The sequence below is a fragment of the Ictalurus punctatus genome, chromosome 9 (genome assembly GCF_001660625.3).
Source record: "Ictalurus punctatus breed USDA103 chromosome 9, Coco_2.0, whole genome shotgun sequence".
NCBI classification, from domain to species: Eukaryota; Metazoa; Chordata; class Actinopteri; order Siluriformes; family Ictaluridae; genus Ictalurus; species Ictalurus punctatus.
The window spans coordinates 24,958,073-24,973,909 of NC_030424.2; the positions used below are offsets into that span (position 1 = coordinate 24,958,073).

The window sequence follows — 15,837 nt, forward strand, 5'->3', positions numbered from 1 at the left end:
GGGAGCAGGAAAGATTGATCAGAGCATCTGCAGGAGTGGGTGGGATTGGTCAAGAGTGTCTGTGTGTGCAGTTGGGATTGGGCTTAAAAGAAAACCGCTGATATTCACCTCTAACTCATGTCTAATATGAGTCCCCATTGAATTGTATTTTAAAATCTCGTAGGATGTAACTCTTCCACAGATTCACTTATTTATTGTCTACTCACCTCTCTCTATCTCGTATTCCTCTTTTAGAGAGGAGTGGGAAGTGTGCAAAGGCACACTAACCTCTGGCACTTCAGACCTTACAAAATACATTACTGAAAAATAACATATGCTTAATGTAAGCATATGGAATGTAACAGCAGTCAATAATTGGCCTGTCCTTGCATAAAATTATATTTCTCAGAAGAGCCATTTTATGGTGAGTGATAATTAATGGCATTCTGCATTGCAATGAGTAATATGCTGATCCTACTTATAGCACACAACAGGACAACATTAAAAGCTTTGAGATAACCTTGCTGCAACATGTGCTCAGAGCATATTTCCCTCGCACTTACCCTTTCACTTTCTTTCTCTCTCACATAAACACACAATCAGCTTAATACGCCAAAGAGGATATTTCACTAAAAGGATGGGCTTTAGATAACTAGCTTTAAGCTACTCAGTGCGGTCCTGTGTGATATGCAATAAAAAAGTAATCAAAGCTTCATGCACGCTACATAAATATATTACATTAAGGAAAGCCAGTTTACTGAGTTAAACCTGCATTCCCCAGTGTAACGTATTTATATTGTACGTATACGACTTCTGGTAATTGTTTTGTGCATACTGACACACTGGATTACCCAAACAATATGATATTTCACTGATCTTACATTTACAAACATGCATATAACGTGAAAGTAAAAGACATTTTAAACACTGGTAAAGTTTCCTTCACAAAAACGATATGCATGTTTCAGATAAATAATTAATAACATTAATACAACCTCTATAATACTTACAATACAGCCTTTTCTAAGTGTTTTCTGTCCCTGCCAATTATAACATCACTTTACATTGAAATATAATCAATAAAATACTTTTTAAAAAATTACATTTTTGCATTCATGTGTGAATCCTTTTAATATTGCATGTTTAAAACATCCTTTTCCATTAGTCATTAATTACACCTGGTGAAATATTTGGAATATTCCACAAGCCACATGCTCAACAGGAAGCTGTATCATTAGACTTTTCTGAAAATCATGGAAAGAAAAAAAAAAAACATTTATTTCCTTTTTTTTCTCAATGATGTCTGTTTTGATAAACCCTGCTACCCAAATTATAGACTGAAAATAAATTATTCATTTTAAAAAAGGAATTTAAGTAACTAGGTACTAGTAACATTCTAGTTAGCTACATTTTGTGTTCTATGCTTAGAAAAAAACTGGTTACTTTCAACCTTGTTACAAATGTAATGTAATAATATATATATATATATATATATATATATATATATATATATATATATATATATATATATATTAAATACAAATATTAAATTATATATAATTTAATATTTGTATTATATATATATATATATATATATATATATATATATATATATATATATATATATATATATATATATATATATGTATATATATATATTATTACATTACATTTGTAACAAGGTTGAAAGTAACCAGTTTTTTTCTATATATATATGCACAATTTCTAGGTCATTTTTATAATGTAAGCAAATTTGCTATATGTCCATGTTCATCAGGTTTAGAGTCTGTGTCAGTTCGAGTGCACACTGTGATTAAAGCAAAAAGGGAACAAACCAAATATTAAGAAATTCCAAAATTCATGTAAATATTTCCAAGATTCTACTTTTCATGTAAGTTATTGTTGAAAATATCATTTGTAATGAAAACCTTTGTGTTAAATTGAAAAAGAATGCCAAACCGAAGCATTTTCACTAGTGCTCTCAGACTTTTGGACCCTACTATAGATTACATCCTAAATCATTGAATCAGCTGTAAAATGATTACTACCTTATGTGGTGAGGAAATGTTTAGAACATTTCCCTAATATTGAGACAGCAATTAAACTTCATCTGATTTAGTGTCTTTACAAATGATAATTAATGCTCCACTGAGTGTTATAGTGAAAGCTTTTTCAAGTCTCTGATAAGCAGGAAGACAGAACGTTAATAAACGTTCAAAGCATGCTAACAAAAGTGTGCTATGAATAAGTTCACTCGAAAACTGATTCAGTTTCTGCCAGTTTCTGCCAGTTGCCGGATCAATAGAAAGAATGACAGTCCAAAATAATGGTGGATGGTCGATGTTAATTTCAAATAATTTCTTATGAAGCCATTATAACTAATGTCCTAAGACGCACATATTATTAAACCAGAGGAGTTTGGAAAAATATTAAATAAAAGTATGTTTCAAAGAGAAAATTGTGGCAGTCAAGTTCATTATATGCAATCATGTCTCTCGTTAGCATTACTAAAACTGCACAGACTGAATCTGTATAACTGAGTGCAATTTACAAAAACACCATGTTAAATAAGCTAAGACATGTCTAAACACTCTCTTTTGCTTTGACCAAAGGCAGAAGTAAGATTTACGCATCCTTCTTTCACCACACATAAATATCTTTTTTTAATTATACAAATCATTTGAATTGCTCTAATCATGCATTCCTGTTAAACAAACTTACAGTTCCATTGGACTTTTTATTTATTTATTTATTAACCACATTATATACAAAACTGCCAGGAGCTTGATCATTTGTCTGCTCAATACATCTGTCAGTCCAGACATTCATTCATCAAACCATTTATTTGTGTGTTTGTTGACTGTGATGAATCAGAGAAAATTATATGCTGTGGTGCTAGTCTAATAACACTAAGTACATAGCTCAATAAATGACAGAGTGCCTTTAGGGAGAGAAATGCACCGTGATGTAATTTAAATATATCCAGAACAGCAGGTAGGAAGTGGTCTTTTTGCATTTCCTTTAACTTGGATGTGGTGCTAAAGTGAATAAGCTTATTCAAAAATAATTCTTGAGAGCAAAGCCATGCAAATTAGCATTGTGGATAGATGGTGATAGGTCCCTTGGGCAACTGATTAAAATGCATTGATTTTTATCTTTCTGTATCTGTGATGAAACATTACGGATGTATAAAGATGGAGGTAAGTGTGAGTCTTACATGTGTTCATCACTTTCTTTGAGAATGAGGGAAAGTTGGTAACTTGCCGGATTTGCTGTAATTATGCTAAAACATATCCGCTCCAGCTCACTGGGGGGGGTCAGTCAGGCAATGACAATTTGCAACTATAAAAAATGTCAGAAACACTGTTGCTTTCTTAGGATTTAAGTGAAATGTTCACATCTCACTTTACATGTTTACCACTGAAAAGGATCAACTGTTGTTTAGTATTACCCAAAGGACTAATCTTAGCCTTTTTTGCAACCCAAAGCCAAGCCTTTTTTAGTAAAGGAAATTACACCCCAAAAAAAACATAAAATAATTAATAATCTGGAAGAAGAACAGGGAAAAGAACAAGAGACAAGAAATGAAAAGAGGCCATGTAAGTTAGATGTTTTGAGGTTTTGAGGTGACATTCATGGGACATATATGGTGTTTTCACCCAATTCACAAAGTGAACCAGAAAGGGAACCGGCCGAAAGTGATCTCAGTCCTTTCGGTGTTCACAATATAATGGACTCAAAAGAGAACCTGGTTCTTTTTTTGGTCCTCTTCAGCAATGAAGTGATCTCAGACCCTTTCTTGTTCACACCACAACTTCATAAGAACTCAGACCCCAGCAGTGTTGATGTATTATAAGCATTCACACAGGGATGTAAAATGATACGCTTACCTTGTTCCTCCTTATTTTGCATGTCCACACTTTCACCTTTAACAACATCTGTCAGACAAGCACAAGTGCTTGCACCGGAAATTTCATCCAAGTTGTCATACAAGGGACAGGAATCCTTCATTTCAGCGAAACACAAAGTGGACCAGGACATATTACGAAGAAATCGAACCGCAAACGGACCCACAAACAAACCGTACTCAGACCACCTCCAGAGATGGTCTGAGTACGGTTCGCTTTTGGGTCCTTTTAGGGGGGTCTGAGATCACTTAGTTTGTTCACATATACATGCTGAACCACTTCGAAAGCATTTGGAGGGCTCAAACAAACTAGATGTGAAAACACCCTTAAAGATTTAGAAAAATATTTCCAGCCCTCATCAATATCATTAAAAAACAAAAGCTATATATAGTAAAAGTTACATACAGTACATATTCAGCTGCTCAGTTAGCCTTAGCAAATCATGTTGATTAGCAAACAATGTAGTTACAGACTACATTGACAGTAGCCAATCACAGGCTTCTGTGAGCCCATGTATGTGGAAGAGGGGAGATATCACTTTCCTGTGAGTGTGTTATAAAGAAATTTCTTCTCTGTAAATCAGTTAAATCTCATAATTACTGCTGTAAACACCCTTATCATTTATTTACATTTTACAACTTTTATTATGTCTTGTTGTAACAAACAACTCAGTCCAAGCACAGCTTCTCAGCTAATGTCTAAGTGTAAGGACTGAGGATTATCAGAAGTAGATTTGGCTTATTAAATATATTGATCACTGAAGTCTCCCTGGACTATAAATTTATGGCACCTTATGTCCAATAATGATAAAAAAAAATGCATGTATAATGAACTGCGTGTCATTTTACTCATTATCGATTTTGCCTTAGTGGTTCATGAATAAAAGCATTAGGCATCAAGAGTCAATTGGTGGCCACAGACCTCTTAGTCCATTGTAACACTGAGGATGTGCTGGATGCTTTCAATATGAGGCCAGTACACTTGTTAAGATCATACCCAATGGCGAGGCTTGTTCTGAGTAGAACCTGTCCTGTTAAACCGCTGTATCAGTGTCAGGGTCTTGGCAATCTTCTTTTAGCCTAGGCCATCTTTATGTAGAGCAACAATTCTTTTTTTCAGATCCTCAGAAAGTTCTTTGCCATGAGGTGCCATGTTGAACTTCCAGTGACCAGTATGAGAGAGTATGAGAGCGATGACACCAAATTTAACACAACTGCTCCCCATTCACACCTGAGACCTTGTAACACAAACAAGTCACATGACACCGGGGAGGGAAAATGGCTAATTAGGCCCAATTTGGACATTTTCACTTAGGAGTGCACTCACTTTTGTTGCCAGCGGTTTAGACATTAATGGCTGTGTGTTGAGTTATTTTTAGGGGACAGCAAATTTACACTGTTACACAAGCTGTACACTCAGTACTTTACATTGTAGCAAAGTGTCATTTCTTCAGTGTTGTCACATGAAAAGATATAATCAAATATTTACAAAAATGTGAGGGGTGTACTCACTTTTGTGAGATACTGTATATATATTTGGTAATGATGGTGATACCATGCTTCATGAAGTGTTGAAGATTTCCAACGAAATAAGTGTTGAAAAATGGTTATAAAAATATATACACTAGCCATCCACTTTTTAGGAACATCTGCACAACTGCACATTCATGCAGTTATCTAATCAGCCAGTCATCACAGCACTTCTTCTGTTGTAGACCATCCACCTCAAGATCCGATATTTTGTGCTTTCTGACATACTTTTCAGCTCGTGACAGTTGTAAAGAATGATTATTTGAATTACTTTATCTTCCCTGGCAGCTCGAACCAATCTGGCCATTTTCCTCTCATCTCTCTTATCACTAAGGTGTTTCCACCTTAGTTGCACCTAGGTTGTAGTGTAAGAGTGTACTCACACTAGGCAATCTATACCATGCCCAAGCACGTTTGACCCCCAAAGTCCAGTTCATTTGACTAGTGTGATCGCTCTGTACCGTGCCCAGGCCCGCTTGAAGAGGTGGGCTCGGGCATGGTTCAGTTGGACTCAGGCACAGTACATGTCTAGTGTGATCGCTAACCGTGGTCAAGCACAAAACTTTTCACTTCATTCGAGAACATCTGTGTTTATAACTGGTCTCGTTCTGATAAATGGGAATTGTAGTAGGCGATACTTCTGATACTTGCAGCACGATTAAGTGAAAATTGCTGCGCTGCATAAGTGATAAATTTATTAGGCAATCTAATAGGCATGTAAGAGGGCCGTGTGTCACCGCACCCCAAATGACCCCAAATAAGCCAGTAGTAAGTAAGTAAGGTTTCAATGATGGACACCGCTTTTCTTCCTGTTTTCTTCAAAACAAAAAGTCTCATCGTAATAAGGTAAGTGTGCTCAGGACTGGAACGTTACGTGCAATGTGAATGAAGGCAGGCGTTGGAGTGGGAAGAGGGGACAATCGTGCTTGGGTGCAGTACAAGGCAAGCATGCCTAGTGTGATTACACCCAACACTTAAGAATAGTATAAAAGAACAGTGACCATATTTCTTTAACGTGCCAGTGAATGGGGCGCTGTCTTCTGGTATTTTTGATTCTGACTCTTCCGTGCCCGTCTCATTGCCTTATGGGAAAGCGCAGTTTCCATTGTCTATATACTGCAGAATCTCAGCGGAAGCAGTAGGTCATACGGGTATTTCTCACCTACTACTTTATTAATACTGCAAGTTCAGACATAATACTCCTTTGGCGTACTGCTTTTTGGCTACTGTATACAGTAGTATTGTAGTAGGGATATTCGGACGCAGCTAAGGTTTCAAGCTATCATTGATTATGTCACTGCAGTAAAACACCCTTTCTTCTCGACACATGCTTCAAAGCTCCAGTACTCAGTGTTAACTTTTGCAAATCACTTCAACTTTTGTTTTTGATTTCAACGTTGTCTCTGTATTTTACATTTGTCTACTTTTTTTAATACACCTGCATTAGCATCCAAACCCTTGTCCATTCATGAAAGTTATCAACAAACAAAATTATAGGGTTAATTTTTCCAGACCAAAGTTTGCTGATTAGACATTTACATAACCATAGCAACCAGTTACGTAATTATGACTTTTTCAGCACCTATATTTCAAATATATCGTTCCTGGACATCCGTCTATACATTCTGGCTTCTCAAATATCCAATCCTTTGAAAACCTCCTTGAGCATCTTATTAAAAATGAATGTACCATAATGTTGTTGAGTGTAGCTGTGTAGAAAGAATGATACATGAAAATCTGCATAGCACTGTGATTATGTGCAAAACCAGTGTGAACAGCATAGGAGACCCCAAATACAACTTTACACAGTCTGCACAAATAACCAGAGCTATTCAGATATAGTTTGTAAAAGTCCAGTTACATAGAATTCCTTGCTTAAATAAATAAGGCAGTTTAAAATTATTATATTTTGTTTCTTAGTGGCACTTCAACACATTTGACACGTTTTTATTTTGGATCAATTAAATGAAAAATCTATGAAATATGCTAAATATTTCCCCATTCTGACCTAATGTCTTTAGCCCTGTACCTAGTCTCTGGTCTGATCAGCCACCTTCAGCTAAATAATGTACATAAACCCATGTGATTGGATAAGCAACAAAAAAAGCATCTTTTTTTCCCTTAGGTAAACAGTTCAGTCTGTTGAAATACTTTGCAGGATCCACATTCAGACTGCAGTCCAAAACTTGTCTCCTGCAATAAACTAAAAATATGGATGTTGTCATTTACATTTCTCTTTTTGGTATAAAAGTGTAATCATATCACCGTATAGCTCTGTCTATGCGTGTTGATGTCAAGGAAACATTTCTCCCAATTGTTTTCATACAGCAGTGACTTTCTCCATAAGCCTCACACAAACAGGCATAATAGGCTTATGTGTTGCAACCAAATCCTATAACACAGCCCGGGGCAAAGGAGTCAAGGCCACATCAGCAGCACTAGCCAAGGCACATTTGGCTCTGACAGAAACCACATCTACAGCTTACAGCCAAGTAATAGCAGCTCGTATTCAAATATGACTGGCATTTAGGGAGATTTAAGCAAATGCAAGACAACCCAGCTAGATTATGAATGGCCTAGAGAGGGTAGAGTAGGTTGGTTTAAAGGTGCTAAAGCTTCGCTGACAACTTTGCAGTGTAAGAAATAAACTGTTTCAACCAGCCATGTTATCGACCCTCTTTTATTCAGTGAAAGAGAGAGAGCTGTGTTCATGAGAGCTCTATCCCCTGGGTGCCAACTCCAGGCCCACTCATGCAACAACTGTGGCTATTTGAGTTTCACAGCCTGTGTCTTGTATACCAATCAACAGTGCAGTCAATTTTGAGTAGGAGCTGTGTTTTATTCCATTCCTATCTGACAGATGACATGTTTTATTCTGCTTGGAACTATTGATGCATCTGTCATAAACCCGGCCCGCTTTGGCTCAGCTTTGGTTCCTTCCATTGGATATTTTTGTGATGTCAAGCCAATATGTAATATAATATGTAAGGAATAACACAATGGGGAAATAATCCATGCCAGGATGGTGGGATAAGTCAAATTCACCACCCAAATTGGATTATTTTACTAGTGTGTCCTCCATCTTGTATGACAGTGATTTGCCAACGATTACACTTTTTAAATTTGAATTTAGTAATTTACTGTCACATTTAATATTATGAAACCTCAGCAAGACAAGCTAGTTCCTATTATCACTTAAAAACAGTCCTTCCTTTCCCAGCCACTTTATTTTTTTTTCCTTTTTTATATCCTTTCCTTTTTTTTCTTCCTCTTTAGTTAGAAAGACAAAATAAAGCCTAGCTTGTCAAGTTACAGAGAAAATGCAAACTCCTTTCCCATGGTGTAAAAAAAAGAAACTTCTGTCAGAACCATGCTGTTAATAGAAAATTAATCCTTCTGATTCGAGAAATCAAGAGTGCTGTGGTACAAAGGGACTTTATTACACCTTGCATATGTATAGCCTAAGATAAAACCTAAAATAATACATTCTTTAATTATATAAATATATGAAATTAACTGTTATAAAAAAAATCTAAAATACATTTTAAATAAGGCTTTACCGAATTTTAAAGAAATCAATAAACTACATTTTATGGGTAATGTTATGGGTTTATGGGTAAGCATACACAGGGGTTTACACAGGAGCCAACATACAGCACACACACACAACATCATTGTAGTTGCCTGGTTGGAACACTTTATCTCGTCTGCTGCAGAGATTTGACCCAAACTTTAGCACTTCAATGCCATCTTACCCTCTCTACAGCACTGATAATCTGGTTGGGATGTCTTGTATTTAGCTCCCTAAATGCCAGTCCTTTTTTAATACTATCTCCTGTTACTTGGCTGTACGCTGTACTATAGATCGAGCAAATGTTCATCAGTTTAGCAGGTTACACACCTAGCATTTGAGACTGAACAAGACCCAAGACAGATCTAAAAAAAAAAAAAATACCATGTGAAGCCAAAAATTTACAGCCTGCACTTCAGGTACAGTGTAAACAGCCATTCTTCTTTATGTCATTCTTTATTTTAAGTCTTCTGTACTTACATTCAAGGTTTCATCTTGGTTTTCTATACATCCTGGTAGGGTGAACATGATATGGCCTACTGGTGCACATTAACACGTGTTAAAAAAAATGATATAATTTGAAATATAATTTGGCCATGCCATTGCTAACTATGATAACTACAACAATGTTTTCACTGGCTAGCATGAAGTACTGTTGTAAAGTCAGTAGTAATTACCTTGAAGGTTTTTAGCTAGCAGTAACAGACATAGCTATATTTAGCTTCAATTTAATGCTAGTTCATGAAAGGTAGCAAGGCCCAACAAAGAAGTGATCATGATCGTTAAATAGCATAAATGCCCATAATATAGTCGACAAGTTGTGTCACTGGTTAAATACGCTGACCATTTATCTTGCAACATATTAACAGCACATGTTCAGGGATCAGTCAGTATGCTGTCTGACTGTCACAGTCACACTGAGCATTGATGTCCCTGGTGTTTCACTAAAGTTAATAAACTTTAGGCAAACATTGATACAGCATCTCATAATGTACAATTTATATGAACTACCACAGGACCATCATAAGGCATCTTATACATACAACTATTTATACCTAGGGGCATTTTATAGTAGCCAAACCAACTAGAGCAGGGGTGTCCATTTGTATCCACAAAGGGGCAGTGTGGGTGCAGGTTTTCATTCTAATCAATCAGAAGACACACCTGATTCCACCTGTTTAATCACTCAAGCTTGGCTTTCAGTAGACTCAGGTGTGGCTTCTGCTTGGTTGGAATGAAAACCTGCACCCACACCGGACCTTTGTGGATAAGATTGGACACCCCTGAACTAGACGGTTGTTTTGGGAGGTGGGGGGAAACCCATAAGATCAGCCCCGGAATCAATCCCAGACCCTGTACCATGTCACACATCATGCCAGTATATTGTGCCAGTATATTGTGCCAATATATTGTCATATACTGGAACATAGGTAATTACTGACATGCCTAGTTTAACTGCATTATTGAGCAAAACTGTATATAGATTATGGCTATACCCCCATTAATACTAACAGATTGTGTGTTTTTAGAAAAGCCAAAATAAATAGAATCAGCATGTACAGGATCCAAATGCTTCCGACTCCCGTATGTTACAATGTCCAGCATATTGCAGCCATGAAACTGTTTATGTACCATTTATGTACCATGGGCCACCTCACTTATGAAACATTCAAGCATTGGTTTTAATGCACACCATCTGTTTGCTTTCTGATATAGAAGCATTTACTAGCAATGATTATTACATATTAAACAGCTCCATGGGCCTGAAAATTGCATTACCGATACCTCAGTTTGGATTATGGATCACTGCCTCCAGCAGAGCTTCTTGGCATTCTAGCAAATCCCTCAACCCAACAACATCAAGGTCTGCCAGGACCCTTGAGATAACAATCAGTTACCTGCTTGCCTTCACATCCCTTGCCATGGTGTTTATCTGATCTTGCTCTGTGCAATACCAGGAATTTCAGTGCGTGCAACCTTGTCAGCCATTTGTCTTCTATTTACCATATGATGTACATATTCACTGTTAAGTTAAGAGAACGCTAAGTCCTTTATGCTTTTCTATAGAGTAACCAATGGACATCTATAACTTTGGACATCCTTAAGTGTATACATCATGTCCACATCATGGTACTAAATCTAAAGACTCTTTTCTCTTGTGGACATGCAGTAGTCAAATGAACTTCTTAACTTCACTCACTTTGCAAATTCACTCACAACCTTCTTGCACCAGATAACTGAACGTCTTGTCCAATCTTTTGGTTGCAACTTGCTTCTGGCAGGCCACCTAAGCCCTGCAACTGATACCGAATATGACTGCATGTCATATTTTCAATCTCTCCCACATCACTCCAGTTCTACATTCCCCCACTGGCTTCCTGTAGGTGGCCACATCAGATCTAAAACAGTGATGCTTGCCTACAAAGACTCCCATCTACCTGCAGGCACTTATCAAACCTTGCTTGGTCCCACATTCTGTTTGAACCTCTAGAACAGATTGACTTTACCTACCATCCCTCAAGGTACAAGAAAGACATGGATCAAGATTTCTTTGCACTTGCCCCCAGGTGGTGGAATGAATTTCCTCTGACATCGGAGTCAAACAAAAACTCAAGACCTACCTCTTCACCAAAAGCAGTCATTGGTAAAGCAGTAATCAACCAAAAAAACTTGACTTGTGTGGTTGTCTTGCTGCACTAAATTCTTTTTAGCTGTGTATTGGTAGTCTTCTTAGACCCTAACCTACAGTATTTGTGTCATGTAAATATCAGAAAAAGATGAGAAATTACGATTCCCATCAGACACTGCACCTCACCTGATCACGTGACTTGACTGTCTGCAGCTGATTCACGGTTGGAAGAATGAGCACTTGTATATAAGTCACGCTTTGCACCACACACATTGTCTTTTGTTTGCCTTTCTTTGCCCTTGTTTCCTTTTTCTGCGGTAAGGTCATTGTTCTATAGCTCCTGTTTTGTGTTTTGTTTTCATTCTTATTAAAACTTTATCTGCACTTGCAGCCGTCCTCACCTCTGTTCCATAACAATTTGTATTAGCATGGAGAACACAAAGCACTTCTGTAAGTTTCCTCGGATATGAACGTCAACCCCATATGCCTATCAAGGTGTGGTCTTTGTGTGGTCCAGATACTGTGGTTACATTATTATTATTATTATTATTATTATTATTATTATTATTATTATTATTATTTTCTTAGTGTGTATTTTTAGATGTCATGTATTTTTCGACATCATTTAGATGTGATGTCATGGCTATAACATTTGTAGCTTGATTGTAGTTAAACCGTATACAGTATAACTCAAGTCACTGATGAGAAATCTTGCAAGAACCAACCCTCTAAACAGGGTTTTTTTATGCTAAACCAGTCAACCACATAATCATAAATACAATGTTACTACACTGCCATTTGAACTTCACATAGAAGTCATAAGGCTGGTTATTAAGTCTTGTTTTATCCCTTCAAAAGTATGGAAGGGCGAAAGAATCAAATGATCCAAGAGAGCAGGTGCAGTTTGCATTTTTCCTGATATAAATACATCCACTAAAGTGACTGGGTAATAATGTTGATCTGATGGTGCTGAAGGAAAGGAATTTCACCCTTGAGTATTAAGCACACTGTTAAAACTAATAGCCCTGCTTCAGAAATAGCTACAAACTACAATGTAAGAAAAATCCACTGTGGGATCAGGAATATTACTGTAGATGCCTTGAAACACACACACACACACACACACACACACACACACACACACACACACACACTGCTAAAGTGCTACAATAAAGTGCAGTGGAGAAACAACTAGTGTTACCATGCACCAGCAGCCAAGCATGGAGTCAGCCTATAGACAGAAGTATAAAGGCTGACATACAGCAGTAAAGGTGATGGGACTGTATCAGCATGAAGTTGCAAAATGCTGCACTTTTTTGCCTTCTTGTCAGGTTTGCTGTCAACACAAATGTGCTGCTGTTTTGTTTTTTTTTAAATCTTTTTATTTGAAATCTGTGCTTATCTGGAAAGCTACTACAACATCTGGCAACAAACAAATCTGCAAGATGTGAAGATGAGGTTTGAAGAAAAGGTATGATGTACTATTAGGGGTGGGAGATATGGCTAGAAAAACATACAGTGACATCTTTAAAAGATATATAGTATATCATCATATTTTTTAGTTTTTGTTTGTTTGTCTGTTTGTTTATTTGTGTATTTGTTTTTCTGAGACCTGCTCACAAAGCACCAAAAATGTAAAATTATATTGAGGGGGGGAAAAAACTATTTCATCAACAGATAATTGTATTTAATGATGAAAAATCTGGAAAATATTGGTACAAGAATATTACAGTCCAATTAGATACTTATTAAAGCTAAGAACAATGGGGTTATGAATCACTGACACCTGATGATAACCAGGATACTCAAAAAGTGTGTATTGACCATGATGTATCACAATCTCGATATCGTAGTGTAATATCGCCCAGCCGTAATTCATGCATTATACAAACTCAACACATTTTGCATAATAAATTCACCATCATTCTGATTACAGTTGTTGCTTATTGTGTAAAAATTAAATATTGTATTTATAATAATAATAATAATAATAATAATAATAATAATAATAATAATAATAACAATTTACCAGGTGTCATACACCTGAATCAGTCCTACTGGACACTGAACAGCCCCTCATTAGTCAATCAATCAATAATAATAATAATAATACTCATGGTGATGATGATGATGATGATGATGATGATGAAGATGATAATGTAAAGTGTGTACTCACCACTGGAGGCGATCTGTAGTGACAGTCGTGCGTCTGATGCCCGGATGGCGGCTGAGTACCTCTCCTCTTTGCCCGGGACTTGAGCCTTGCGCTCTGGCATAAGTCGCACGCGCAACCGGCCTCCTTCGGCCCCGAGCCACCACTCCAGCACGCGCGTCAGGTCCATTTCCAAAAAGGGCACGGGCGCGTCCTCGCGCACAACCAGCCCGCCACATCCGGTCTTTACCATGTCCTCTCCCACCTCCACCACGACCTGGTTGGACTTCGACTGGTTTGAGCTCGCTGTGCTCAAACCCAAACTCAGCACTTTGGGGGCGGGCCGGGTGCGCGTGTACTTTAGTTGTCCGCCACCGGAGCCGTTTCCGCCCTCCCCACGTATGTTTTCTGCCAACTTCGCGCCGAGCAAACTCGCGATGGTCTTCTGCAAAGGCGCGCAGTGCATCCGCAGGTTGGCGCGCACCGTGTAGCATCCGGCGTGTGTCAGGCAGTCCCTGTTCAGCGGGCGCTTTGTGAACATCGCCATGTAGTGCCGCAAAAGAGACGGCACCGCAAAATCAACCGACAGCGTCTTTCTCTTCAGCCTGGAGCTCAAGGTCTGAGTGGAGTCCCGTTTGCCACTCGCATCCAGCATGCTGTTGACGGGGACGGTCGGTGCGCTCGTGCCCTGCAGCCCGCTCACGCATGCCGCAGAGCAAAGGAGAAAGCACAACATCCTTGGCGTCATGCTGGAGGTCGGTCTGGATGAACCTTGTTCCGTAGTTAGTCGAGCTCTTTCCCTCGTCCTCACTCCTTCTCCATGTACAGCTGAGTCGAAATGCTCATGCACACTCCGGATTTTCGCACTCCTCGTGCGCTTTCACCGCTCGCATCACGCACGAGCCCTGCTTATATCTCTCACCGCATCCTCCTCGTCAGAGAAAAAGTGCCGTAAACGGTCTCCTGTGCAACCCGAACTGGCCCCGAGTGTGTCAGCTTCGCCGCTGCTGCTCGGTATGCCGAACAGTTCTTCCTCCCGAGCTCGCTCAAAAGCTCCCTTGTATATATGTGCACGCAACACTGTAGAAGCAAACGCTTCTGCTCAGCAAACACTCCCGCACGCGCAACGTCGCTGTCTTCCGTTCGCGTAGCCGTTTCACGACCACCAGATGTCGTTCGCTCAGGCCAAAATATTATCGTGTCCTAAACTGTGACCACGGAAACGGACCGTAACGCACAACTTACAGTTTTTTTCCCTCCCTTCATTCCTTCCTTCCTTCCTTCCTTTTAACGTCAGATCAACAGATGCCTTTGTTCTGTGCGGGTTGTCCTGCTCGAGCGCTTTAAATAAAATAAAATGTAATTAAATTACTAATTATCATAATCATAATAGACACCCGCGTAATGGGCACACGCGTTCTGCGCGTGCCATCACTCGGCGCGCCAACTCTGGCCCTGCGACGCTCTTTCTGACACGTCATGACGTCACTACACATCAGGAGACCAAACTTTACTGGAATCATTTCCCTTCGGAAAGATTTGAGGCTTTAGTCACTCACCTCACTCTACGAGGTGTAAATTTGTGGGGGATTTTTTTTCCCCTCTTGTATTTCTCAAAGCGGTAATTTATTGCTTCTAATTTATTAACATAGTTCATTTCAATACATTTCTTTCCTGTTTAAGTTGAATCAAACAAAGTTGACATACGATCAGCTTGCCATACCATCACCATTACCATTATAAGTAAAAAATAAATAAATAAATAAATAAGATTTATAGACACCCATTGGTTATCTTCCATAGATACATTTATAGTCATAGTCCACCTGCTGCCTTCATTCGTTCATCTTCAGTAGCTGCTTTATGCTGGTCAGTGTCACTCTGGATCTGCAGTCTTACGGTCGAACAGTGACACTGATGAAAGCTAGAGATCATTAACACACATTGTATGGAAAAAGAAGACAAAGTGGTCCAGCAAGATAGATGCATCAAATAAAGTGCAGAAGAAAACACTGCTTAAAAACCTCAAGAGTGTTGTTGTGCTTCATACACTCATATCACTGACGTGT

The 15,837-nt window shown here is 38.4% G+C and overlaps 1 protein-coding gene across 1 annotated transcript in view; it reads right to left on the reverse strand.

The window, feature by feature from the left end:
• alk (ALK receptor tyrosine kinase) overlaps nt 1–15,319 on the reverse strand; it is a 438,375-nt gene extending 423,056 nt beyond the window's left edge. Inside the window, exon 1 of the mRNA XM_017477116.3 lies at nt 13,793–15,319. Within this exon, the coding sequence (XP_017332605.2) occupies nt 13,793–14,516 (724 nt within the window). The 5' untranslated portion in view covers nt 14,517–15,319. The remainder of the gene's footprint in view (nt 1–13,792) is intronic.
• Between the last annotated feature and the right edge of the window lie 518 nt (nt 15,320–15,837).